Consider the following 25,005-nt stretch of genomic DNA (forward strand, 5'->3'; position numbering starts at 1 on the left):
GATTACAAAAATCCATAGTGAAGCACACTGAAGCATATGCCTCAGTCATATATCAAAGTCTTTTTGTATTCAGTAACTCTTTGATCAATTTAAGACAATTCAATTAAATCTGGTTCCAGAAAATTTTAGTGTCTTCATGTGCAAAGACACACCTCAGATGCACTCAACTCCTTCAGGAGTAACTGCMCTTGAAAATAAATCCTCAGATAACTTACCCTGAAACAACTCAAGCCCTCTGGCAGGGTTTGCAGTCTGAGGAGGAAAAAGGAAGCAGAAAATGCCTCATCAGCAGAAATTCCACATTAAATTTCTCCTTTTGTCGCCTAGAGAGCCATTAAGGTCCTAACTTACTTACTCAAAAGAGGGTTTTCTTTGCAGAAAGAGAAGGATATTGCGTCTTCAAAAACCACCATTCAAACAGACACAATGGCTCTAAAGTTGCTCTCATGCCTYCCCCCTGAAGTCATTAGGGGATACTGTTTACTCACAGTATGAAACTTTCCTCCCAACATCTATTTGCTAAATGCAATTATCACATCGCTTTGCACTTCCTGTCACTAACAATAAGCGTCAAATAGGCTGCAAAAGCAAGGACAACACTTTGACCTAATAAATTCAAAACCAAACTGGACTCTGCTTCTACACTCCCCTAGCCTGAGCTTTCTCCTAGAAAGCTGACCCCCAAAATGAGAAGAACAAAGAGAGGGCAAGAGCACAGAGCATGGAAACCAGTGCTAGGTGAAGACATCAGGGTAGCTCACTAGTCCCACRGGAAGACAACTGGGATTTGCCAGGCATTGCACTTCCCCCAGTTCTACCCTGGCACTGCCCAGACCTCAGGGAGCTTTGTTGTTCTCACAATTTATCCTTCTCCTTGCAAAAAACGGGCTGTTCTCTTATGTACAAAACACACCCCTGCCAGTTGTGATTCTACCTTTCCCTGCCTTCACCCTGGACATGTGTGGATGTTTGATGGAAGGATATAACACAGCAGTCTTGCAAAGTGAGATAGCAAATAATGGCACAGCTGTACTACAGTGGTGCTACAGATGTTTTTGAAACTGCTCTGTCTCACATGTCCCAGCAGGTGAAGGAGAGAGGAGGTACTCCATATAGAGCCTTGGCAAACGAAGGCACCATAGGTGAGAAAAGAACAACATCTGAGAATTTTCTCCCTGTCATCCCAGAGGTGCTTCTCCTTTCTCTCATGCTTGYCTGCCATCCATGAGACCACTTCACTGATCACTCCTGCCACCACAAGTTGACCTGCAGGCTGCTGTGCACTATTGGCATTTACTGGGATAAGTCCAGGGCATACCAAAAGCAGCTCTACAGCCTCTGCTGCATGCTCTGGGTCCACCACTGACTCCAAAGGAACCTGGAAGATATGGAATAGTGCATCTTTGCACTATTTAACATCTGTCTAATGCAAACCAAGCTGGGAGAGAGCCTCCTGAAGGCTTATTTCAGGCTGCTCTTTGCAAAGGAGGGCAGGGAAAAGGAGAGTAAAAGTCTCCTGCACATCCTAGTTAATTGTTTATGTGTTTTTAACAAAATCTACTATACCAAATCTTCAAAGACATTTGGTGACAAATACCAGACTGTAATGACACCTCYTATAATATAATAAAGAGCCATCCAGAAACCTGCTTGCATTATTCGGGAGAAGGACTCAGATTTGATAAGTGGATCAAAATTCGTTTAATGATTCCCTATTTAGCCTTTAAATCTACTAATAACGTGACATTGTGTTTCCAATTAGGGAATGAAAATGTTGATTTATCATTTCTGTCATTTCAGATTAGGCATCACATTTTATCTCTATTATTAAAACTTTCATATTTTGAACATAAAAAGGAATTTGTAGAGTCAGGCACAGGGTTTAAGTTTTTATAATGAACCATTAATCTTCAGGTCAGGTTCCATAATAACTAACTGCTACAAGTTAGTTCAGTGGGAGGAAAATGAAATGGGAAAAAAATGGAAATGAGAATAACGATAAAACTGTGTCCTGTTTGTACAGACTGAAGCATGATGGTATTTAAAGTGTCCAAACTACTTATGACACGTCATTTCCACCTCTGCCGCCACAATTTGATGAAGGCAGACTGCAGAGTGGGCAGTTAGCAAATAACTAAAAGGGCACTTGACATGACAATCAAGGCTCAGCATTATTTTCTTAAGAGAAAATATCTCAAAACTTTTACTAACAGGACAAGATTCCAGTGGGGGAGGCTGCACACTCAGGGGAACAGGCCTATGATCATTTTTACTGACCATCTCTTTTCCTATCATGATCAGTTAGCATGACTGCTGCTAGATTGTTTTCCCACAGAAAAACATCAGGAGARCAGGCAACATTATTTTTAGCTGTCCTGCTTTTACAGCAGCAGCAAGATGTCACATAGCTAATCAATTTGCATGGTTGCTTCAAAGGTCTGTCCTAACCCAGGTAATCCAGTGCAAGGCTCAGTGTTYGGGTCAGCTGCTCTGAGGGCAAAAAAAGCACACTTACTTTAGTCTCAAAAGCATAGCAGTGGGAAAAGAACATCACCTCCAGTGTGCCTTAAGATTTACAGGGRCTTTTCAGATGGAATGGCTACTATCAATCATCTCTGCACTACCAGCAGGAAATTAGATTTCCTGTTGTTTAATGCTACAATGCTTGACACAAGTCTATGAATTTGCAGGCCCAGTAGTGCTACATTAAAATCCATACCRTGGACAAAGAGGGGAAGAAGTACATGTTTTTATCAAATGTAGCAGAGAGAACATMTTTTCGTACACTACCTTGCTATTTTTGAGTGATTTTTCAATTAGTGATGTGTTTTAATCAACAAATCAAGTATGTGAAAGGATAAGGAATGTACATTTATGGAGCAAAAAATCCTCACGTCAGTCTTGTCCACAGGAGGAACAATTTATGTCACTGTCATAGGCTGCCAACCAGGCCCATCATTCATTTCTTTAGAGRACTAAGCATCCTCAGAGCTGCTTGTTTAAGCAATAAACATGAGACATCTCATTCTTGATCATTTTTATTGGTGTTTTTCTGAACTCATTGCTGCTTTTTCCCCATTTTCACTCTTTCTTTCTCTAGCTGTTAGAATAAAGCAGTGACCCATTGTCTCCATCAGAACAACTAGTCTTTTGACAGTTCCTAGTACTTYTCTTGCAGAAGAGGTTCATGCTGCCTCATAACTAGGGACAAAGAGTGAGTATTCCATCCAARCAACCATCAGACAGGTTGTGAAAAAGGTGACTCACAGCCAGTTATCTCCTTTTTGCCATCTAAATTTGATGGAAGCTTTCATCCTCTCTGGACACAAAGAGTTGCTTCCCTTGCCAGGAAAACTGTCCCAGCCTTAGAACTACCAGCTGAACAATCATGGATTTGAATAACGATGTTGGCCAGTCTATCTGTGTTAGGCTAAATAAGAGAAGAAACACAAACTGCTATTTGTATGACTAAAATAATAAAATAATTAAATGGCAGTTAAATATTAAAAAAACCTACCACACCAACTGCCCTTAACAAAGACTTGGAGCATTAACTGTAGATTCAGTGTTAGACAATTTGGTGCCCTTGTGCTAGCCAAGCTTCTTCATAATATTTAAAGGTTAGACATGCCTCATCTAYGATTAATGTTCCACCTGAACTGCAATCAGAGCTGAGCGTTGTTTCCCAAACCCGTGAACTATCAGACTGTGAGATCAGAAATTTCCTTGAAGAAGGTTTAGTCCCCGTGCAGCACCAAGATGGAGAGGCCTCAAAAAAKATGGGACCTACAACAACTGCTCATCCTCTCCCAAATATCCAAAGACTAGCCAGAACACCAGACAGAGAAGTCTTGGATACACAGCATCTACTTGTTCTTGTGTACTTGTCCTGAGGTCTGGATAACTCGTGCAGGAATTTTTCCAGGGGCATCTGAGGGCATTAAGTATGAAAATGTATATTTATATGATCAAATAAGAAAGCATCCTTTCCTACAAATAAAACAGCTAACAAATTGCTTAATTCCTGCAGGGAAAAGCTGCCTTCCATGTAGGCTTAGCAGCTGAATGCAGCACTCACCTCAACAAAGATGAAGCATGGGATGATGGAATAACTTCTCTGGGTATTATTTCCTAAAGCCATTTCTCATCACACTTSTTGGGGAGGCACTGTTCAAAACTTTATATCCTGAAAAAGAAAAGATAGAAGTATTTCAGTGTGTTTCACTTTTTTGCAAACTCCACAACGAGGCTCATAACACAGAGCACTGACCTAACGGACCAAGGACACAGACTAAAAAGAGCATCACGGTCTTGTGTAAAAAATATCCCAAGCAGGCACTCCCTTTGCCATGCGAAAGAAGAGACAGACRTAGGTTATAAGAAACATCAGGTTATAAGAAACAGATCAAAGGATGATAAGGAATACAACTGTTTTCCTTAAATACAATCCACTCCCAAGCAAAAGATTCTTCCTCAGAATTGTAAAGTCACATTTTCAGCCCACTGACCTGCCTACAGTGTGTTTCAAATAAGGAAGTTTTGGTAATTGACTTGTAAGCTTGCACTTTAAGAGGCATACTTACAGTACACTGATTGTACATATGATCCGAATGTCTGTATAAATCTGCTCAAGGTGCCAGCATGTGTGCACAAAAAGTAGAAAAAGCAGAGACAAGAAAACAAATACAAGCAAATTTTACTGAAAATTTGTGTGTCTTTTCTGCATGCATGAGGTAACACATCAAAATGATAAGTCTCGTTGAAATGACTTTACATGGGGATATAGAGAAGCAGGGAAGGTGAAGCTGGAAAAGCAGTATGTAGCCCAGAGGTGCTCAGTGCAGGACTGCACAGAGCATGAGACATGGGGGAGAATCAAAATCCTCTGCTATCAATTGTAACCTGAGCACATCAAACAAATTTTAGGTGAGTCCAGCCTCACTTTCACTACTCACACAGAAATTCTGCCCTGATGACAGTACCTCTGCAATCAGGGCCAGGAAAGAGGAAGGAGGTGGAAGCTGATGTATTTTGCAGAGGATGCTTTGCACAGCATCTTCCCACTACTCTTTGACCTCACTGGCATCTGGATGGGAATTCAGGCCTTGGCATATGCAGCCTCTGAGGTTCATGAAGGGGTCAAKGCTTTCTCACCAGCTCTCAGCAGGGTTACTGGGAGAAATACCATGATCAGCACAAGTGAGTTCACCTGAGGTTACARTGGAGGAGCTAGGTCAGCTGCCAGCGCTTGCCACCTGCACCACCATGCAGGTTGTTGKCTCACCACCTATGAATTACTCAGTCTATTCCTTATCTCAGCTCTTCACAGTTTGGCCCAGAGCTGTAAAACACACAATGTGTATGATGAATTTAGACGCAGCACAGCTACCATCACTCCAGTGAGGCCACATGCTGTGTCAAGGACAGTTTCTGAACTGTTAACCATTGAGAAATGCAGTTTCAGGTCAAACAAAACAATTAGGGATATCACGTGTGACATGCCTCAGACACTCCCATCCAACACTGTATCCCAATCTAAAATACAAGTATTCTGGATTTTCAAAACACCTCATTTTTCAAACAGACTTCAACTCCACATAGTAGAGAAGATTGGCTTTATCTCAAAGGTTAGTGACATTGCTTCAAAGAAGACAAGGTAATCCATCCCCATTCAGATACTGGAAAAAAAATCAGTCATTCATTTTTCAACAACACTTTTAATACTCCCAGCTCTTGTGCTCCGTAACTTGGAAAACACATGGAACCTGGTATACAATAACAGGTTAAAGAGTCAGAGCAGCTTACAGAGCATTATTCAATGACACTTTTCTTGGACATAGCACTGTCAGTAACTTTGCAAATCCAGTTTTTAAAATGGCTGAGTACAGGGGCATTAATACCTCAGCACCTTCATGAATCCCTTGCCAGATTAAGGTTAGAAATAACCAAGATGGTCCATACCACTATGCATAACCCCAAGCCATGCCTTYAGTTCCAACTGATATGTGCTCCTAACAAAGCAGAACGTTGCAAGTCAATCCAAGAATTAAAAAGCCCTTTGCAAGAGATGACTGAAAGCCATTGCACCAAACTAGCAAAGAAACTGGGGGTTCATAGTAGTCATACAAAATAGCCTGATTTTACCTAGGAGACTTCTGATATTACCAGTGTGTATCACTATGTCTGTTACTTAAAGCCTCTTGTGCACCACTCTTTTAAAAAGTGCACTGCCGATGGGAAATCACTTTACACGCCARCTTCCCTTCTATGTGATGACACATTTGTGTTAGGCTTAAGTAGTGAGAGACCAAATAGTTGCCTCATCAGTGAATTCCCAGATTGTAGAAAACTCTCAGCTAGCCAGTGCTTGTCATACCTGGTCTTTTCATCAGGTTACTCGACAGAAAAGTAAAGGGAAACAAAGTTGTGATCTTGATATGAGCACCATCTTCTGTCTCTCTTCAGCTGGCAATGAGTCCTCTAGGGATACTGACAGCAAAATAGAGATTACAGCAAGCCCCAGATGCTTCAGCCTGCACAGCAGCCAGAGATAACCCACTTTTGCCCAATCATAATAATATGTGAAAAAAGTTTTTAGTAACAGTCTTGTTCTATAATYCGTGAAGATCTCTTCACATTGAACAAATTTTTGTAGTGCAAAGTATCTGACCAACGGCAAATAAAAGCTATAGTATCAGCATCAGCCTTCTCCATTAACTATTTCTATTTTTATCAACTTGACCAAATTGCTAAAGAACTCAYGTGAGCAAAACTGTAAGAGTTTTTAGAGCCCACTAGCTGTGACCTTTTCAGGCCTGGTACATCAGCATAACACAAGAGTAGAACTGGTCAAACCTATTCTAACTAATTAAGGATCACAGCAGAGGGAATATTAAACAGTATATGTAATTGTATAATTAGTTCTCATCTTGCTCAATTTACCCCACCCATGCATTTTCAGAAAGCTCCTGATCTACAGTATAGGAGGTTATTGTTTGGCATCTCCTGGGAGAACAAGCTGAGAGAGAGAATATGAATAAGTGAATTGAAAACTAAATTAAAAGGACAGCAAAGAAAAAGAGAATTCAAGCTGAAGAGATTTTCTTGCCGCAGGGATCCATCCAGGGGAATRGCTTTTAGAATGCCCCATTCAGGTATGTTCGAAAGCCTTTTATGTGAGCATGTGGCAGAYAGCAAGAAGGACATATCTAGGACAAACCAGCACTTGCTGAGCCTTTTAGAGTGTAAGCTCCTGCAGCCRGCAGAGTACAGCTGACTGTTGGTCTGTGTAATCAGTGATCAAACCAACTAATTGGTGGTCTATTCCTTTGGAGACAGTGGTCAACCCCATGTTTTTAAAGCCATGTCCTGCATAGGTAGGAAGAGAAGATAAATAATGTATTTCATATATCGCAGTGGTGGATATCTGGTAATCTGTGGAAAGTACTGAAATCAACAATCCAGAAATGCCAACAGACCCTGCTTATCATAGTTTTCAACTATGTTTCAGTTAGTCACAATCAGTGTATATTTGTTTTGCAGCAGCTCAGAAACTATCAGGCTGAAATCCAGAAGCTGCTGCACAGATCACAGCAGCAGTGAAGCCACTGTCATGAGGGAYGCCACCTCACTGCAGAATCCCAAATCTGCTCTGACCAGAGGTGAGGAGGGCAACCACYGGTCCTTTGGTTTCAAGATACAATGCAAGCACAAAAAAATGGATTTCTGTCTCATTACCTCAAGACATTTTCATGACCTCTTCAGCAGCAGCAAACACTGTTCCAAAATAAGGTATAAATGGTGTATTAGAAGGAACACCAGCTATTTCAGTAACAACGTAAAAGGTATTTGAAATATCAGTGTTTCCTAATTGTAAATGACTTTAACCTTATATAAGCAATTTGCAAACCTCTGTTGGCAACTGGCTTCCAATTATAAAGATCTTCACTTTCATTAAAATAAGAATTCTGWTTACAAGTAAAAAAATATCACTAAAACCTCTGCACCAATCCATCAAGGATCAGCTTGCCCAACAAAAACACAAACTGCAGAAGTCAAACCTCCAATCAATTAAGGAAACAAATTAAAATTAATGCCATTGCTAACGATGAYTACCCAGGCTTTGGCACCACTAAAATCACTTGTATCACTAAAATCACTATTTAGTATATTATCTCTTACAGATCTCGTTGTAAAGCAGGGTCCTCTATTTCTTGTGGGGGAAGCAGTTGAAGCAATTTGCCAAACACCACACAATGACTCAATATATAGGCTGAAGAAAGACACAYTATTCTCAGACTTTTGTCAAGTGCTTCATCCATTTGACAACAACTTCAAATGTGCTTGCTGATTCCCGCACAAGAACCACACAGTCCTCGTTGTACGTTTCTGTAATGCAGGTTTCCCTGCTTGCATGCTGGCGGAACAAGCAGAGCACACACTACAACCTTACAAAACAAGTGTTGATCAAATATGCACCGAGATGTGACAGCCTCACATTCTTTCTTTGCAGCTTCATCTGGCATGTCCAGAGGCACCTCATTATCCCAGTGCAGCCCCTGCATGAGATGCCTGTAATTCTGAACAGGCCGCACCAGGACAAGAGGGCTAGAACGTTTCCCCCAGAGCTCTCTTTCACATAAAATGAACCCATTCATAAAAAATGGCCTAAGGAATCAAAGGTAAGATTTTACTGCAAAAGGCAGTATTTTCCAACTACAGACTTTTTTAGTGTTTTCAAAGTAATAGACACCACAGTGGTGGCATGAATCACTCCAAAAGCCAAACACTGTGGTGAAAAGCACAAATGACATTGTAGCATGAAGATCTGCTTGTCTGACTTGCACCCAAAGACAGYGCAGACTAAAAATAGTAAAACTAAGAAAATAACATAATGGCTACAACAATTAGAAGGTACCAGACAACATGCACTCATGTTGCTGTCTCAGTGGACCACAACACACTAATTTTTACCTACAAGTGAGAAAATTATCCTTTGGAACATGATGCCCTTGAGGAAAAGTGCCTATACACAATGAAGCTTGGGAAAGAGGGAAGATGCTTGTATCATTCAAAGAACCCTTTACCCATTCACTATGAACTGAAAGGCAGAGAGCCATCAACACCATGGCTACCAGAACAGTAACAGGGTGTCCAGAACTGGAGACCTTGTCCAAAACCTGAGTGTCTGAGTCATACCTGATCTTTAGTCATTAACTGCGAAATTGCCTAGTGACTGATCATAAACAAATGTTGTGTGCTAAGTTTCAGACCCTGGCTGTTGGCTGTGTCCTACAGCATTTCCGTGTAAGGAGCACAATGTCYGCAGAACATCGAAAAGAGAAGCTGAACTGAGGAAGCAGAAGATCAGTTTGCTGGGTCTAGATCTCACTACAAAACACAATTTATTATAAACTCTCCTGGTTTCTAGTTCATCTACACCATTCAAATAAGTTACCCTGTCACTGAAAGTGCTTCTCACAGGTGCCTCCTCAGGCTCCCTGACAAGAAACTAATTACATATCACTAATGACAGCAACAAAACGAATAAAAACAATATGCAAAATAATCCCACACATGTTCACCATTACAGAAAAACAATTTTGCAGCATTTAAGACAGAAAAACACTTTCTCTGATGAGAGTTCTGACTCTTTTCTGCTAGCAGAAGTCCCATCTTCACATTCACTACTCGGAGTAGAAAAACATTTAATAGCAAACAGTGATACTTAAGTAATACAGTTCACAGCATATCTGAAATTACAATCCTTAGTACAAAACTCACCTGGTTATGAAGAAAGCTACATTAGTAACTACATGGATTCCTAAATTCATTCTCTTAAAAATGTTCTGCTGAACCCCTGGTGTCAAAGCAGAATTTGATCCCTAGAAGAAAGTGATGCCACAGATGTCAAGAATCCGGTTAGGGTTGTTTTCCCTTGCTCCTAGCTTCGTGTGGAAAATTACCCCATGTCTAAATGATAAGCAGCAGTATAAAATCTATGGATAGGCAGACTGATAAGGGCTCTGTACCACTTATATCTTCAAAAGAGTTCAAGTGTTATATCAGCATAGCAGAGGCCTTTTAAAAACTCTCACTGTGGGGATGAAAAGTGAAATCTCAATGCTACATCTTCTGGCAACGAAATTTCAACTTACACCACTTGGACAGAATTTCATAGAAGTCAAATTGAACCCAAATATAACAGTGTGAATAGCAGGTATTTGCATGCTAATATCCAGAAAGCCAAACAAAATGGCTATGAGCCTTATTTTGAATCATCTCAAACCTGTGAACCTCTCCTYGTCCTGCAGATCTGAAAGTGTCATCACAGTTGGTCTGTTCCATTTTGTGAGACACTGAATTGCTGCTGAAAATTTTCTGTGTATCACTTAGTTGGGTGTTGGTTTGAAAAAAAAACCAACTAAATGTGGTGTTACATCAGCAAAACCATATGAATAAAAAATATCACCTACTACAGCYGATAAAGATCCTCTCTTTCTTGCAAAAGGATTAGCAGTACATGAAAAGTGAAGAAAGAATCTGATTATGAGTTTCATTAGGGAATTCTTTAAAAAAAGTAATAAGCAGTCTCAGCAAAAACCAAAACCCACTGAATGTATCCATGCAATTGAAAGACTGGTTCTGTTCCTAACTCTCCTTTAAGTACAAAAAGCCTAACTGTTCTAGCTCTCATTTCATACTTTCAAACTTTAAAGTGAAAATCTAAATGAAAATGAAACACTTGTGCATTATCATGGGCAAAAGAAAGACTATTTCTGGCCTCTACAGAACCCCCCTGAAGGCATGTCATCTTGATTAGACTAATTAATTTACCTTGTGATCTTCTCTGAATAACTACAAAATGCAACTGGTCATTTCTTACTTCTGATTGGTCAAAACTCCATCTATCTTTGGATATTTATAGCAATGAAGTGGCAGATGTGCTCAGCATCGATTAACTTCCTATACATTAGGGATTCTGAATTAGTTATATGATTAGTTTGATGAAAATATAGCAGGCTATTGCTCCAAAAGCAACATAGTTGAGATCCAGAACTGCAACTTAATTAATCGTGGGCTTGAGACTCAGGTACTCTGTTTATGCTAAATCACCATCTGAAAACTACTGCACAAGAATTCTATATTCAGCATCTCATTTGCACAACTCACAAAATAAAATGATCAAGACCATTTCTGATTTTCACCTAACAATCTTGCAAGACTCTGGCTGGAAAYCAATGATCTTCCTGGTACTTGGGATGCTGTCATGAAGGGTGTGTGACTCAATTKCACTCTCTGAAACCAACTCGGTTGCACTTGGTGACTCTCCATGCAAAGCAACAACAGGCACTGAGGAAGCTGAACAATTTCAACAGGATAAAACCATAGCCTCCTCTTCAGGCTCTTATCACAGTCAACTGGTGAAAAAGCAGGASGACATTGACGGGGAAGGAGAAAGCAAATGAAAATGCCAAGAATACAGAGGGTAACAATACAATGGTGCAGATGAGAGGAAAATTGGATGAGTAAGAAAAACTCCTATGGGATGGAGGGCAGGAGAGGAAAATACTTTGCCTGTGATTCAAAACCACATGACCAAAAATCTTGTCTATCAATACAATTGACTCTAGAAAATATTATACCCTTACCCTCCCAAACACATCAGAGTTTTACAGAAGGTATTTTAATGTTAGTTTTTAAATTATTAAAAAATGTATTACAAGAAAAAAAATGTCCCAAGACATTTTCTGAATTCAGAAAATTTGTACTTTAGAAAATTAGTTTTGCTTTTCTTTTACCAAATCTCCTTAGCCAACRTGGTTTTGTTTAAAAAAACCAATTGGCTGCTTATGTGTTATCAAGAATKAGAAGCATTCATTCTTTATTTGTAATGGAGCTTCACAGCTCTGGACAGAGCTAATTTTGGGACTCCCAATATTAAAAATGTATTTAAAAAATACGAGCTGCATGGTGCTCTTGTATGCTGTATCTGCTGAGCCTAAGCCCAAGCAAGCTGCTTATCCACACATTTGAGTGCAAGGATAAGGCTTCAGCAAAGTGCCAGCTACTCTCGGGCCTCAGATGGACATCTGTGAGTGAATTCCAAACCCCTCTACCCCCACTACCTTTCTATGACAACCTAGGAAGCCAACACTTTCAGAGAGTATTCAAACAGGTCACAGTGTAATGATAAACAAGCAGAAATACTGAGATAGGTATGGTAAGGAAGAGAGCAMAGCAATGCTAGACAGGGTAAAGGGAGGAAAATCAGGTGATTAACATGTTTCTACTTATTTCCAATGTTTCTTTTTTTCCAGGAGATGAAATCTGCATTGGATATTTCCTTTTAAAATCATGGTGAGCTGGTTTAAAAACTAGTCATGTAATAAAGCACAAGTCAGTGGACTCTAGATAGGAAGAAAAAACCCATTCATTTTGTCCCCTCAGGGCCCAGCAAACTGTGTGAATATTGATTGCAAGCTGTAATATTATGAAAGTAAACAAACAACTGCCTCACCACAGTGTAGCCTTTGTTGATGAGGTCCAGGAGCAGAGCCCCTTGCTCCTCTGATATTCTGGCGCCCATATTGGCAGTGGAGCTGTCAGAGACACACAAGGACTGCACAGACTCACACTCCTGCAAACCTGGCAGCAAGCTCAATCTTATGCAGATCTGTTGTCGGTTCACTTGGTTTACAACCCTTCACCTTGATCCCTTGCCAAGACAGTGTACCAAGGATTTCTAGCATACCTGCTTTGTTTCCCTCATACAGAAACCCTCTGGTAGAAGCTCTCCTTATTAGCAAAGAAAAGAAAAATCTTCTTTTGCTTTCCTCTTTTTTTATCTCTGTGTCCATTATGMAGCCAAGGGAAGCCACATATAACCCCTATAGCCCCAGTTTGCCCAATTCCAACRACAGTATTGTAGTACAGCTCAGGCAATTTATGCTGGCCTCAGAAACACCATCTGSATGGAAAGTCAAGAATTTAAGAATTTATTGTTAGACTACAATGTAACAGTCTGAAAACAGAGAGCTTCTTCTTAGTCCAAATCTATATATTACCATAAAAAATATAGCCAATTACAATAAAGACATTTCTAAATTTATAGACCTTATAATACCTCTCCCTTCTCTGTACTGTTACACTATCCACAGACTTCCCTGAGTCCTGCCCAGTTTGGACTAGGCGGGACAGTTATTGCAAGATGTCACTGGCCACAGTTTTTCTCCAAGAGAAGGGCATCAGGGCTGAGTGCCAGAATTTATTCCACTTTAGTCTACTAAACATCCCATGATGGGTGGGGTGAGTGGGAGTAGCTTAACTGGCTCCGGGACCACCTTGTGTTCACGGTTTTCAGGCCTTCTTCTATCATCCCATGCCTGTTCTTCTCCAGGCTCCCATTCAGACAGTTCATTTTTAAAAGAACAGACACTTGTCAGTTCTACCTATTAGAGAAACTGATGAAGATTATCAGAAAAATAGGCACTAAATTATACAACCATTAAAAAGCATGCTAAAGCTAAAACTGATTAGGTAAGAACTATCACTCTTTCAGACAATTGCTGTAAGAGTYAAAACAGCAAAACAAAGCTCCAGGCAAGCCCTGGCAATGAAGGTCTGACAAAACTTTGTCCTCACAGAATTACTTCAGAAACTGTGCTGTTACTAGAAAAGGCAAAAGCATTTGCCTGGCTACAAGGCCACAACCTAGATTTTGATAGACAAGGATTCTCTAGATTTTGATAGACAAGGATTCTCTAGATTTTGATAGACAAGGATGCTCTACATTTTGATGGACTAAAAAACCATGTTTTTTCACCTATGAAACCAGCAAGGCAGCTGCAAAACACTTCTGTGGAGTTAAGCTCCTCATTAGGGCCAAGCCTTGGTCTTCTTGGAGGCCTATGCTCTTCTGTGTGTTATTTTGTCTTCTGACATTTGTAGAGGCTTCAGAGAGSTTCACACAGACATTGTTTTGCCTATTAAGCATTTGATTTTAAAAGTCAACATGTAGATGTCATGCATCTACACAAACAACTGACCTGTTGAAATTGAAGTGACTCRGCCCATGAAGACAAATTCTGAAATTCCTGTAGCTGAGATCTTAAAGTTACTTCTAAGAGTTTGATGTTACTGAAATGACATTCTTTAATAGAGTTTTAATGAGACCTATTTCAGGTCAACTCTATACAGAAAGTTAGCTTGTAATATTTTGTAGACACATGAGCATGAGTCTATGTGCATACAAATCCATATACACTCAAATACAACTGGAGCCTGCAAATTGCATGACAGATTATGGCTGAAAACAAATGGAACAATTTTGCAATCTGAGTTGGCCAGAATATGATTAAACAAAACAGCCATTTGAACACTAAAAGCTGACAGAAGCATATAAATATGCCATCGTGTCCTGTGCTGTTTGCTGCCATCCTTCTAAGCAGACCATCAGAACACCATGTATTGTTTAAAAGCCCTCCACTGCTGATGCACAGCTCTCACCTCTAAAATGCCATTATTCTAATTTTAAAAAATTATTTGATTAGCACCTTAAAAAAGGAAAAATTCTTTCCAGCAAATTAATGTAAGACTGTGTATCACACGCACAGAGAGCATTTTGCATAGAGGAAACTACCTTTTACAAAAACCTGTTATTTTTTGCCCATCCAAGGGCCATTTATTTACACACTGCTTTTTTAAAATACCCCCAATACAGTATTAGGCAAAGGGCACCCCATTCACAACACTGAAAGGCTTATACACTCTGTTAAAACTCAGTTTATCACAGAAAGCCATTCCAGATTTGTCTGATCTAGGTACAGTTGCTCTTTCTGGTGCTCGACATATACAATTTTATAAATGCACAAGACTTAATTTCTCTAGATATGTATATACACATGTTGATTTAGAGACTTTTTAAAAAATTACATACTGAAATACTGCATTCCCTGATCTAATAAACACAATTAATATTAATAATATGAAATATAGATATCTCACAAAGGAAATAGTTTTCTGATTTGAAGATTACTGCAGTTTTAAATTTCATCTTCTTTCTCTGTTTCCATTAGTTCATATTTTTTTCCTGTCACCTCAACCATGAGAACTGACATACAATAGAAATACTGCATCATTCTGTTTGCATATGTGACAGCACAAATAAAAGAGAAGAGGGGAAAAAAGAGAAATGCCAAGTTACCAATATCCATGGCATTGGAATGGATTGCACGCCATAGCAAATAAAGCACCCTGTCTTGCTTCATCTTGTATGTGCATCTCTTCTTTGCTCTGCTATAAGCAAGTCCTTAGCCCCTMACTCTCTTTCACTATCTGCTTCCTTAGGGTAACGGTCCTAAGAGCAGATATCACTTTCTGCACCTGCTGTCCAGCAGTTTTGGTATCAATAGCCGTAACAGTGTGCAGTTGCTCCTGGGCCATTTAATTCCTGGTCAAGTCCCAATGCTACCAGAACAACAGGCCTTCCCCAGCTTCCACATTTTAATTTTGTGTGAGCCCCAGGAAGACAAGAGATTGGCTGTTGGCTGAGACTGAGAAATTGCAGGCATTGGGTTTTATTTTTCTTGTGCTGATCTCCCCCAAATGCCCCAGCATGACATTGACTGAAGCACTGCCCCACCGGTTCCAGTCCCTCCRCAATCTTTGTGCTAAGCAATAGTACCTGCCACAAGCTCCTTCCCGCCATGTGCACTTTGCAAAGGCAGCAGTTTTTACTGCTTCTTTGTCTTTTCCTAGCCCTAGGACTAGGACTAGCCCTAGGACTTTTCTTTAGCTTACAATCATCTATTTTCCTCCCAAAGACTCCTATTTCTYTTAGCAGGGTTCTGCCTCAAGGCATATACTTCACATATTTCTAAGCCCTAAAATTAGATGCAAGACCATTCACCACAGCTTCTCTATGTGCAGTGTGCAGATATTGGCCACATCTATGGTTTAGAACAGCAATCAGCAATCTCCATACTTCTGGGATTGCAACCTATATCAGGAAAAAAAAAATCTGAGAWGCCCGCCCCACCTTCCCAATGTATGTAATTTATAAATCATATGTATGTAGCACCATAGTAACATAACAAACAACTTGTAAAACATACAGAAAAAGTAAAAACTRTAAGCTAAAGATGAAATAAACATAGTCCTTGAAAGTTATTAACAGCACAAAAATATTTTCTTTCACACCCCAATACACTGTTTTATGCACCCCTTAATCTGCATGTACCCTGCTTTGGAGACCACTGTTTTGAAAGACCACATACAGAGCCTTCTGACGTAAATATGCTTTTATTTGGCACATGCCCTTTCCTCCAATATAACTCTCACCTTTTAATATTACTTTTAAAGCTTGCAGAAGCCAATATGCCTCCTCAGAATGGTGATTTGTGGCTGCATGGGATACATCTAACTCTGTTTTTATAGCCACCCACTAAGCAGCTGCAGGGGAAGCTTGCACAGCATTTTCTCATCCAGTCATGGCAAGGTAAATACTTCATCTTCATTTAAGAAGCCATTCAGAGCACATATTTTTATTTCAAGGGCCCAGTTTTACAGTCAAGCCTGTTTAAAGTTTTGRGGTCAGCTCAGTAGTTTCATAAGAGCTTTATATGTCTCTCATTGGACATTTCTTCCCGTATTCCAGCAGCAAAGGGTGCTCCAAAATTCTCTTTGAAGAATTCCAGCATTTCCTTAACACCTGAACTTGTGAACTGCTGCTCTTTGAAGTGAAGATAGGTCTGTGTCCACCCCACCACCCCTTTTGGAAGGTGCTTTAGGAACAGCTTAGGTGAGGCATTGCATTGCCTTAGTGATGCACTCAAAACTTTCCCACCTCAGCTCCACAATCTCATAGTGGATTTGATTATGGGCTTTTTGATACTGCATAGCATTTTAAACTTATTATTTCACTGCAAAACTAATCTTAAATTTTACTGTCTCCAAATTTACATGCTTCATCTCATTTTCTCTCTCTTGTTTTTAGTCCTTCAACTGGCAAGTTCCTTGTCTCTTTGCCACTATTCCCGTGAACATCTGTTTTCTTCACAGGGCAGTGGTTGTGTTTTTCCTTCCAGATGTACAAACTCTTGCACATTACCCAGGACAGTTCTGCAAGAAACTGGATTCTAAGAGTTGGTACCACTGTATAACCCACATCCCTAGGTGGCCTTTCTTTCCCAGAAAATCAAGGAAGTGATCATTTAGGGAGCTGCATGAAAAAGCTTCCACTTCCTCTCTGGTACAGTCATAACACTAAGAAGATGTATACCTGTTTTCTGACTTTTCCTTCATAGATGTTCCTGCCTTTTCTATTTTTTTATCCAACTCTGCAGAAAASTGCTGAAAGTAAAAATTAAAATAAAATTTGGGACCCAGCTATATAGAGGAATGGAGATGATGGGATCGTAAGAACTGCACATTTTATCTCAGAGCTTCTGATGGAGTCATGAGGCATTTTATTATTCTATCCATAAAGCCAGGCAACATCCCGTAATACAGCTCAGCTTAAAAAAGCCACCATTATTCATCTATTTACCCTTGTATGTGGAGAGGGCAACAACCAATACCTGTGTGACATCTTGGCCAACAGAGACTGACCCTGACTACTCCAAAACAAAAAGATGTTCTAGTATGTATCCCATTCTCCACAGGAAACACCAAAAAAGGCATCCAAACTCTGCARATCAGGCACCTGAGGGGCCCATGGGACATTTTAACATCCTGGCTGTTCTCAGCTGCTCATCATTTAGAAGTATCCAAGCACAGAACTTATGCCTGCCCTCCACTGCTAGTGACAATTCATACACTGGGAGATGCTTGGGCTCCTGCTGCAGTTGGATGCAGTAATGATCCCTGCACAGAACACAGCTGCCATGGAAATGGTCAGGGCTGGATTTTTCAAACTTACAGTCACCAAAGGCAACGACAACCCTTTCATAAATATTAGGGTTCAGCAGCAATTAAGATCATATCAGTTTCAGTAAAAATTCAGCTCTCAGCCTCCCACTGTCTGGATCACAGATACAAGTGGTATGTCTCCATGCACTACTCAGGCACTAAGCACAGCTGTAATTAAGAACTGTTAAAAAGATCATCATTGGTTAACTATGTTTGCAGGCTACATTCTGAACCAAGTACTGCCTGTCCTCTTACAGCTGCCAAAAAGCCACAGAAAAGCCAGACTGTGCATGCAGCGAGTTCAGCAGAATCCCTGTCACAGGCCCACCACCCTATCCAGACAAAGTTCTCACTGCTTGGCAAGCCACASTGCACTGATCTGGTATTAATGAGTTTGCAACCACTCTCTCAGTGCTGATGAATAGCAACTGGACCCAGAGGACCTTTCCCTGTATGCCATAGCTGAACATTTTTACCTGCTCCTATGGAGTGTATCCAAACCCCACCTCCTTGCACATCCTGGCACAAAGGAAAAAAGCCAGCAGGAAATTGACAGGGAGATGGATGACAGCAGGGAAGAGAAGATCCACCGTGTTGAGTTTGGTCCCGCGGAGCAAAGCTCGCACTAATAATGATTGGCACAAGAGTCCCATGATAAGCAATACAGCAGTTTTCCCAACAGGAGGCATTTGTTCATACAAAAATGACTGTGACAGCTAAGCACAGTCAGTTTCTCCAAATGAKGAGGAACATATGATAATGCTTTCCAAGTATAGGGACAGTATAAATCACTTTGCGGCTTTGTTCTGATGAAAGTTACTTTCAAAAGGGTCTTTTTATTCCAGGGCCTGTTTGCAAAGAGACTTTTGAGCTCCAAAACACAAAACAACAACACACATCTTCCAATAATGTGTTTAGGGTGCTGGTGATAACAAGTAGTAGGATGAAATCTAGGAAAGAAAAGTTGTGACAAGCATCAGATTTAATATATCACACATTTCTAGCATGGAAAATTTTGGAAATATTTCAGCACACTTGCAACTGTGACATCTTTTCCAGCCTTCAYGACTGAATGATCTAGTTAAGCACACCAAACATACAGGACCAGAGAGGGCAATGCTTGCTAACAGACACAAATTAACCATTTTGAATAAGMCTTTTCCCACTTTTTAACCTGAGTGAACAGGCATGTAGCTGACATCTAATAGTTCTGATTCAATGATTCTACAGTGCAAAATAGGCCCCACAGCCATTACAAGACATCTTCATATCATTATCCCAAGCTAATACTTGATACTGCTTTTTGAAATTATCTTTGAGTTTCTCTCAGTGATGATTTGTGGACATAGCAGGACTTACAGAAAACCAGAARATTTTAAAAAATAGTCAGAAGGAGTTCGATGGCTTCTGCAACAACTGTTGAATGGTCTGGAGGTGGCCAGTGCCTGCCAGTGACTTCACCTGAGTGAGATTTCCCATTTTCTTTTTATCAAGACATTGCTGTCAGAGAAATAAAACTCATTCCACTGTTAAACTAGCATGTTCCTATCATCAGGCAAGGTTTTATAAAAGACAGAAAAAGACAATTTGATTTATGTATCTCTCTGTTCGAAATTATTCTCAGAGGAAGTCCTAATCTATACTATCTACAAAGCAAGAGACAAAAATAAAACATTTTCAATACATAGGACTTTTTCAGAATGGCTCCTCACAGACATTAGTCAATTTTAGCTTAGCATTCTTATAATAAAACAYCACTAAAAATCAGCACAAATGGTGCCAAATGGTCTTTGTGCAGACAYCAAAGGTATGCACAACTTCACTCTTTGGCATTGTCCTTTGTTGTACCTTCTCTAAGGTCACAGCAATGACTTACAGGAATGTGCCACAAAAGTCAGACGGGCTTTAAAATAAAAGCCTCTACAGACTCATAGTTGTGTTTGCTTGCCATGGGTAAATATGACTGAAATAAATTCTGATCAAAAGAAGTTTGGGTTTCTCTGAGTACTTTGTTTTCCCTGGATAAATCTAGCAGATTGTTGCCAGTCCAGGTAACCCACCAAAATAATCTGAAGACAAATTACGTTCTAGAAGCTGTTTGCAAAAATTCACCGCTAACAAGCAGTCAGCTCTCTTCAGTATCACTAACTGGAATCGTATTAAGGGCACTCAGGGCACTGCAGGAACCAACTGCATGCATTTACTGGGGACAGGAGCAAATCTTGTAGCTTCACCCCAAGTGAGCTCTCTGTGTTAACAGATAGACTAATAATAGATTTAACAAAGTTCATTTGAACACTTGGGTCAGTTTGATTCCTCTCACATGGACACCATCTCTGCATGGATCAAGAGAAAGCAGAGGCCTGTCAGAAGAAAACATCAACAGGAGTTTTGCAACAAAAGTGTTAGGATTTGCTAGAGAAAAACATGAATCTAAGTGAGGGAAGAGGGAAGCAGATAGGAAAAGTGCTAGAAGAAATAGCAGGCAAAGGGTTAAAAACAAAGGCTTGCATTAATCAGCATGCAGCAGCACTGCAAGAAAGGTTTCACCAAAACAGAAAAGATAAACTGCCAAGACAGTGAAGAACACAACTGGAAACAGAAGATACCCCATAAAGAGAACAWTTGAACTGTGAAATTCAATAACTTTGCACAAGACTTGAAACAATGTAGAAAAGGTTAAAAAAAGTATAAGCATGTGAAAGATCTGTCCTAGCACCCACTGCTAGACTACAAAAGAAACAGGGGTCTAAACCCCATTCACCACCGCCAGCCAAGCATTCCCAGTGATGTAAACAGGGGTCCACCATGGAGCTGGGTCACCTGTAGCTCACACCCGAGCCATGCTGTTTTAATACACTCATTAACAACAGGATACAGATGTGCCTTAGTCARTTACAACAGAGAAAGGGCTCTGCTACTAAACAGTGAAATCATTCACAGTAAAAATAAAGTCCCAAGTCATCTCAGTAAACTTTTAATAAATCCACTTGGATGTAATTCAGCAAATACAGATAACACGAAGGTGAGTGATGAGATTGACAGGCCTGAAAGAATGCTGTCCAGAAGGACCTGGACAAGCTGGCCCTGGAAAGCGGGCCCTCAAGAATCTCATCAAGTTCAATAAGGCCAAGTAGAAAGCGCTGCTCCTTGATTGGCTCAGTCCCACAGAATGGATCGAGAGCAGCCCTGAGGAAARAAGACTTGGGGGTGCTGGTGGACAGGAGGCCGGACATGACCCAGCAGTCTGTGCTGGCAGCCCAGTTGTGTCCTGGGCTGCATCCAAACACCGTGGACAGCAGAGGAAGGAGAAGATTCTGCCCCCCTGCCCCACTCTGGTGTGACCCCACCACGCCTCCAGACCTCAGGTCCCAGTACAGCAAAGATGTGGACCTGCAGCAGTGAGTCCAGAGGAGTCCACAAAGATGCTCAGGGGGTTGGAGCACCTCTCCTATGGAGACAGGCTGAGAGAGCTGGAASYGCTCAGCCTGGAGAAGAGTAGGCTCCAGGGAGACATTTAATTGTGCCCTTTCTATAAAAAAGACAGGAACAAATATTTTAGTAGGGCCTATTGAGATAGGAGAAGGGGTAGCAGCTTTAAATTGAAGGAGGGTCAGTTTAGATTAGTTATTACAAAGAAGATCTTTTACAATGAGGGTGGTGAAACACTGGCACAGATTGCCCAGAGAAGTAGGTGGTGGATGCCTCATCCCTGGATTTACATTCAAGGTAAGGCTGAGCACCCTGATCTACTGTCAGACACCTGTGCACATGGCAGGGAAGTCAAACTAGATGGGCTTTGAAAGGTCTCTTGCAACTCAAACCACCTGATGATTCTACAAAGAACACAAGCAGCTTAAAGAATAAATTCAAAGAACTAGAATTACAGAACAGAGGTGCTGATGGCTCACCATCGTCTCCTTATCTTGATAAAGACTGAGGCCACTAACCAAGCAATCCAGAGGGTCATCAGAAGGGCCAGTATAACAGAAGGGACAGGGCACGTACTGGCAAGTGTATATGTGACACTTACTTGAGTCATGAAAAGGAATTACTTGAAAAAATGCAGGTAACCGGCACTGCTCACATAATTTCTACCAGAGTAACAACAACTGGTGAGTGTTGACTGAACTGTTGAAATATAGATTAGAAAAATAACCTCTTGGCTTTGCATAGAAGGTACATTCCCTATATCCTATATAAGCTGCACAGTGACAAAAGGAAACAGCCCATTATCTGATTAATTTTAAAAAACTTACAGTCCAAAATGGTTATTCCTTTTCAACTTACTTGAATTCCTTCCAGAGTTACTAGTCACAGAATATTTCACTAATTGGAGTGATAGAGCTTGGTTATAATACCCAGCACCTTATATKGCTTCTCATAATATTTTAAGTTGTTCTCACCTCAGTAATTTTTGTCTTTGATTTGAATGCACAACTTCATTCAAGAGTCTTATCTTCTCCACTGTTTTTTTCCACACCAATTTTTGCTTTGGTTGATGTTTTACTGATTTTGCTCCTAAGTCATGAAACCCGATATGATGGGTGATTATCCAAAAGTCAAAATATTTTACAACTTTAAAATGGGACTTTCAAGGATCCTTAGGTAAGAAATTACAACCTACATATGTGCATTCTACAGTCATGAGAGAGACACTCATAATTTACAACATTTACTTGAAAACTATTCTTTTTAATATAACACTCCTTGATTGATCATATCCTGGGTTTTTCTGAGCTTTTGGAATACATCTCTTCCCACCACAAAGCTTTTAAATGAAAGCATTGTGAGTRGGACTCCATCAAAAATCAAGACAGAGACAGAGATAATGTGGCAACTGGACACTGGAAACACAGGCTTTAAGACAAGTGGGAAGTACAAACCCATTTTGTATAACTTTATCATTAACACAAGATGCTACACCCATGGTCCTTKGAGACTAGAAAAAGAATGGAAATATTTGCTTCTCCTTCTGGATGGGAGTAGACTGTRCCAATCCTTCAGTGGATGCAGTGCAGGAAGGCCGTTTTCTTCTGTTTTTAAAGGCATAATAGTGCCAACAGAAATGTTTTTGTGGGAGCTCAGCTTTCTTGACACAGAAAAAGTGGTGCATACATGGAGGAATGTCTGACAAATGCCACTTTCACAAATGACATTTTCTTTTGAGACACTTCAGGATAYGGGCTGATGAGAAGAGGCTGCCTAACTGGTTTAAAACCACTGTGGTGAAACACAATTGTTATGTTGTTTACTTATGTACAAACACTAAATGCCTACACTCTCTCATTCACAYTTACCAAGATGGCATCTGACTAACACAACCTGCTGTCTGCCAGGYACTATGATAATTGCAAAGGTAAAGTGTAAGAAGTTTAGAGGGAATGTCAGTCCACTTGCTATTATGATCCTGCAGTAAAACAACAGATGGAAAGTAAGTCCCTTACCCAGACAATCTTGTAAAAGTATCCTTTATTTACAAACAGTCCAACAAATCTATGGTRCAAAGGGAGAGAATTACTTAAAACCAGCACAAATTTTAGGGAACAGATGCCTTTGTTTCACCTTCAGTTTGGGTAACCTTAATATAATTTAAAAAGTGCTATACTCTAAGTCAAAAGAAAGAAAGAAAAAGCACATAGAAGTGACTGTGTAGCTATCACAGTCTTCACCGGACTGTATCAAACAGAATTTTCAGGCTGAAGACACTGATCTGTGATCCTTGAGGCAATGTGCTAAATGCTGCTGTTCCAACTGTTAGCTGCCTCCTATATTGGCAGTGAAAAAAAAAAAAAGGTAACAGCAACCAACCAGCTGTCAATCTTAAACTTGCAGCAACTACATTTTCTTTGCATGCCTTTTTTTTTTTTTTTTTTGTTTTTTTAGGTGCAAGCACAGATTATATGTAAGTGTGGGCTTGCACTGAGACTGTGAAATGTCCTCCCAAGGGCCACAAAGACACTTCACCTAAAATTAGATAACATAAAATAGCAGAGAACAGGCTGCAATTACACAGAGCAATTGAAGCTAGGAAGAATTTAACTCTGCACAGGCATTCTTTTCAAAACCAGAACTTTTCAAGAAAAAGCTGTTTAGAAATTCAAAATCTTTTTCACCATTCTAAGCTGATTGAGTGCATGTTTTGTGTGTGCTTGTCAGACGGAAAAAAGGGAAGAAAGAAGGCAGAGGTAAAAAGAACTCAAACTTCTGGAAGCTATTGTTTTTGAAAGAGTTAATTTGATTTTCAGCATGAGCCATTTTGCTATGGCTAAAAGCCTTTTTAATAAGATAAAAGCCCCCAAAATAACACAACAAAAAATCTTGAAAAGCTGACTATGTTGTAACTTTCAAAATAGAAAATTAAACATATAAGCATAGTTTTTATCTCTCTCCTCTCTTTTCTCCCACTTTCCTCAAGAATTTAAGTGTGTTTAAGAGTTAAGTGTGGATCAGCAATGTTTTCCGATAATGTCAAATAGGATTTTTTCCACATTTCCCCTAATCTCTTTCAGTTTAAATATTTAGGACTTCACAGGTTCTCAAAAACAAGCATAGGCTCAGTAAATCTTTATTTGGGTTGGTGAATGTCCCTTCTGTCTATATTTACCATTAATATTTTATGATGCCTTAGCAGTCCAGTTCTAGGAAACAGACAAAGGGCTGCTAGAAAATCCACCAAACTCACCCCAGAAATRCTTTCTAAAAAGGTAAGCTGTTGTGCAGCGGTAGTTTTTACCAAATGAGAGGATCTGGTTGGTTTTGGTAAACCTCTTGCTTTGCCTCAACAGTCCATGAAAAAGACTCCTTCTTTCAGCTGCTGTAAATCATGGCAAACACAGAAAACAGCTCACCCTTCCCGAAGCAGTGTACATTCCCCCTTGCTACTCTGTGATGAGTAAAATGGAGGTTTTTATACCTCTGGGACCAGGTTTTAATTCTCTGCTTGTTCTATTCCTGTTACAGTTGTCCTTGGAGACTCTGATTTGCTACTGCAAGTGAAATGCTGTATCAGAAACAAACCAAGCCAAAACAAAACCTCCAAATATGCCATAAGTTCTGCTCTTTCTAAGTAGTCTTTGCATTGATACAAATATC

At 40.1% G+C, this 25,005-nt stretch overlaps 1 protein-coding gene across 1 annotated transcript in view; it reads right to left on the reverse strand.

Annotated features, from left to right (window-relative positions):
- Positions 1–25,005, reverse strand: part of PLPPR1 (phospholipid phosphatase related 1) — a 117,399-nt gene that overhangs the window by 57,044 nt on the left and 35,350 nt on the right. Inside the window, exon 2 of the mRNA XM_057383144.1 lies at positions 4,079–4,186. Coding sequence (XP_057239127.1) covers positions 4,079–4,141 — 63 coding nt within the window. The 5' untranslated portion in view covers positions 4,142–4,186. The remainder of the gene's footprint in view (positions 1–4,078; positions 4,187–25,005) is intronic.

The sequence above is a fragment of the Malurus melanocephalus genome, unplaced genomic scaffold, assembly GCF_030028575.1.
Source record: "Malurus melanocephalus ecotype Western Australia unplaced genomic scaffold, MMel_1.1 scaffold_608, whole genome shotgun sequence".
NCBI lineage: Eukaryota > Metazoa > Chordata > Aves > Passeriformes > Maluridae > Malurus > Malurus melanocephalus.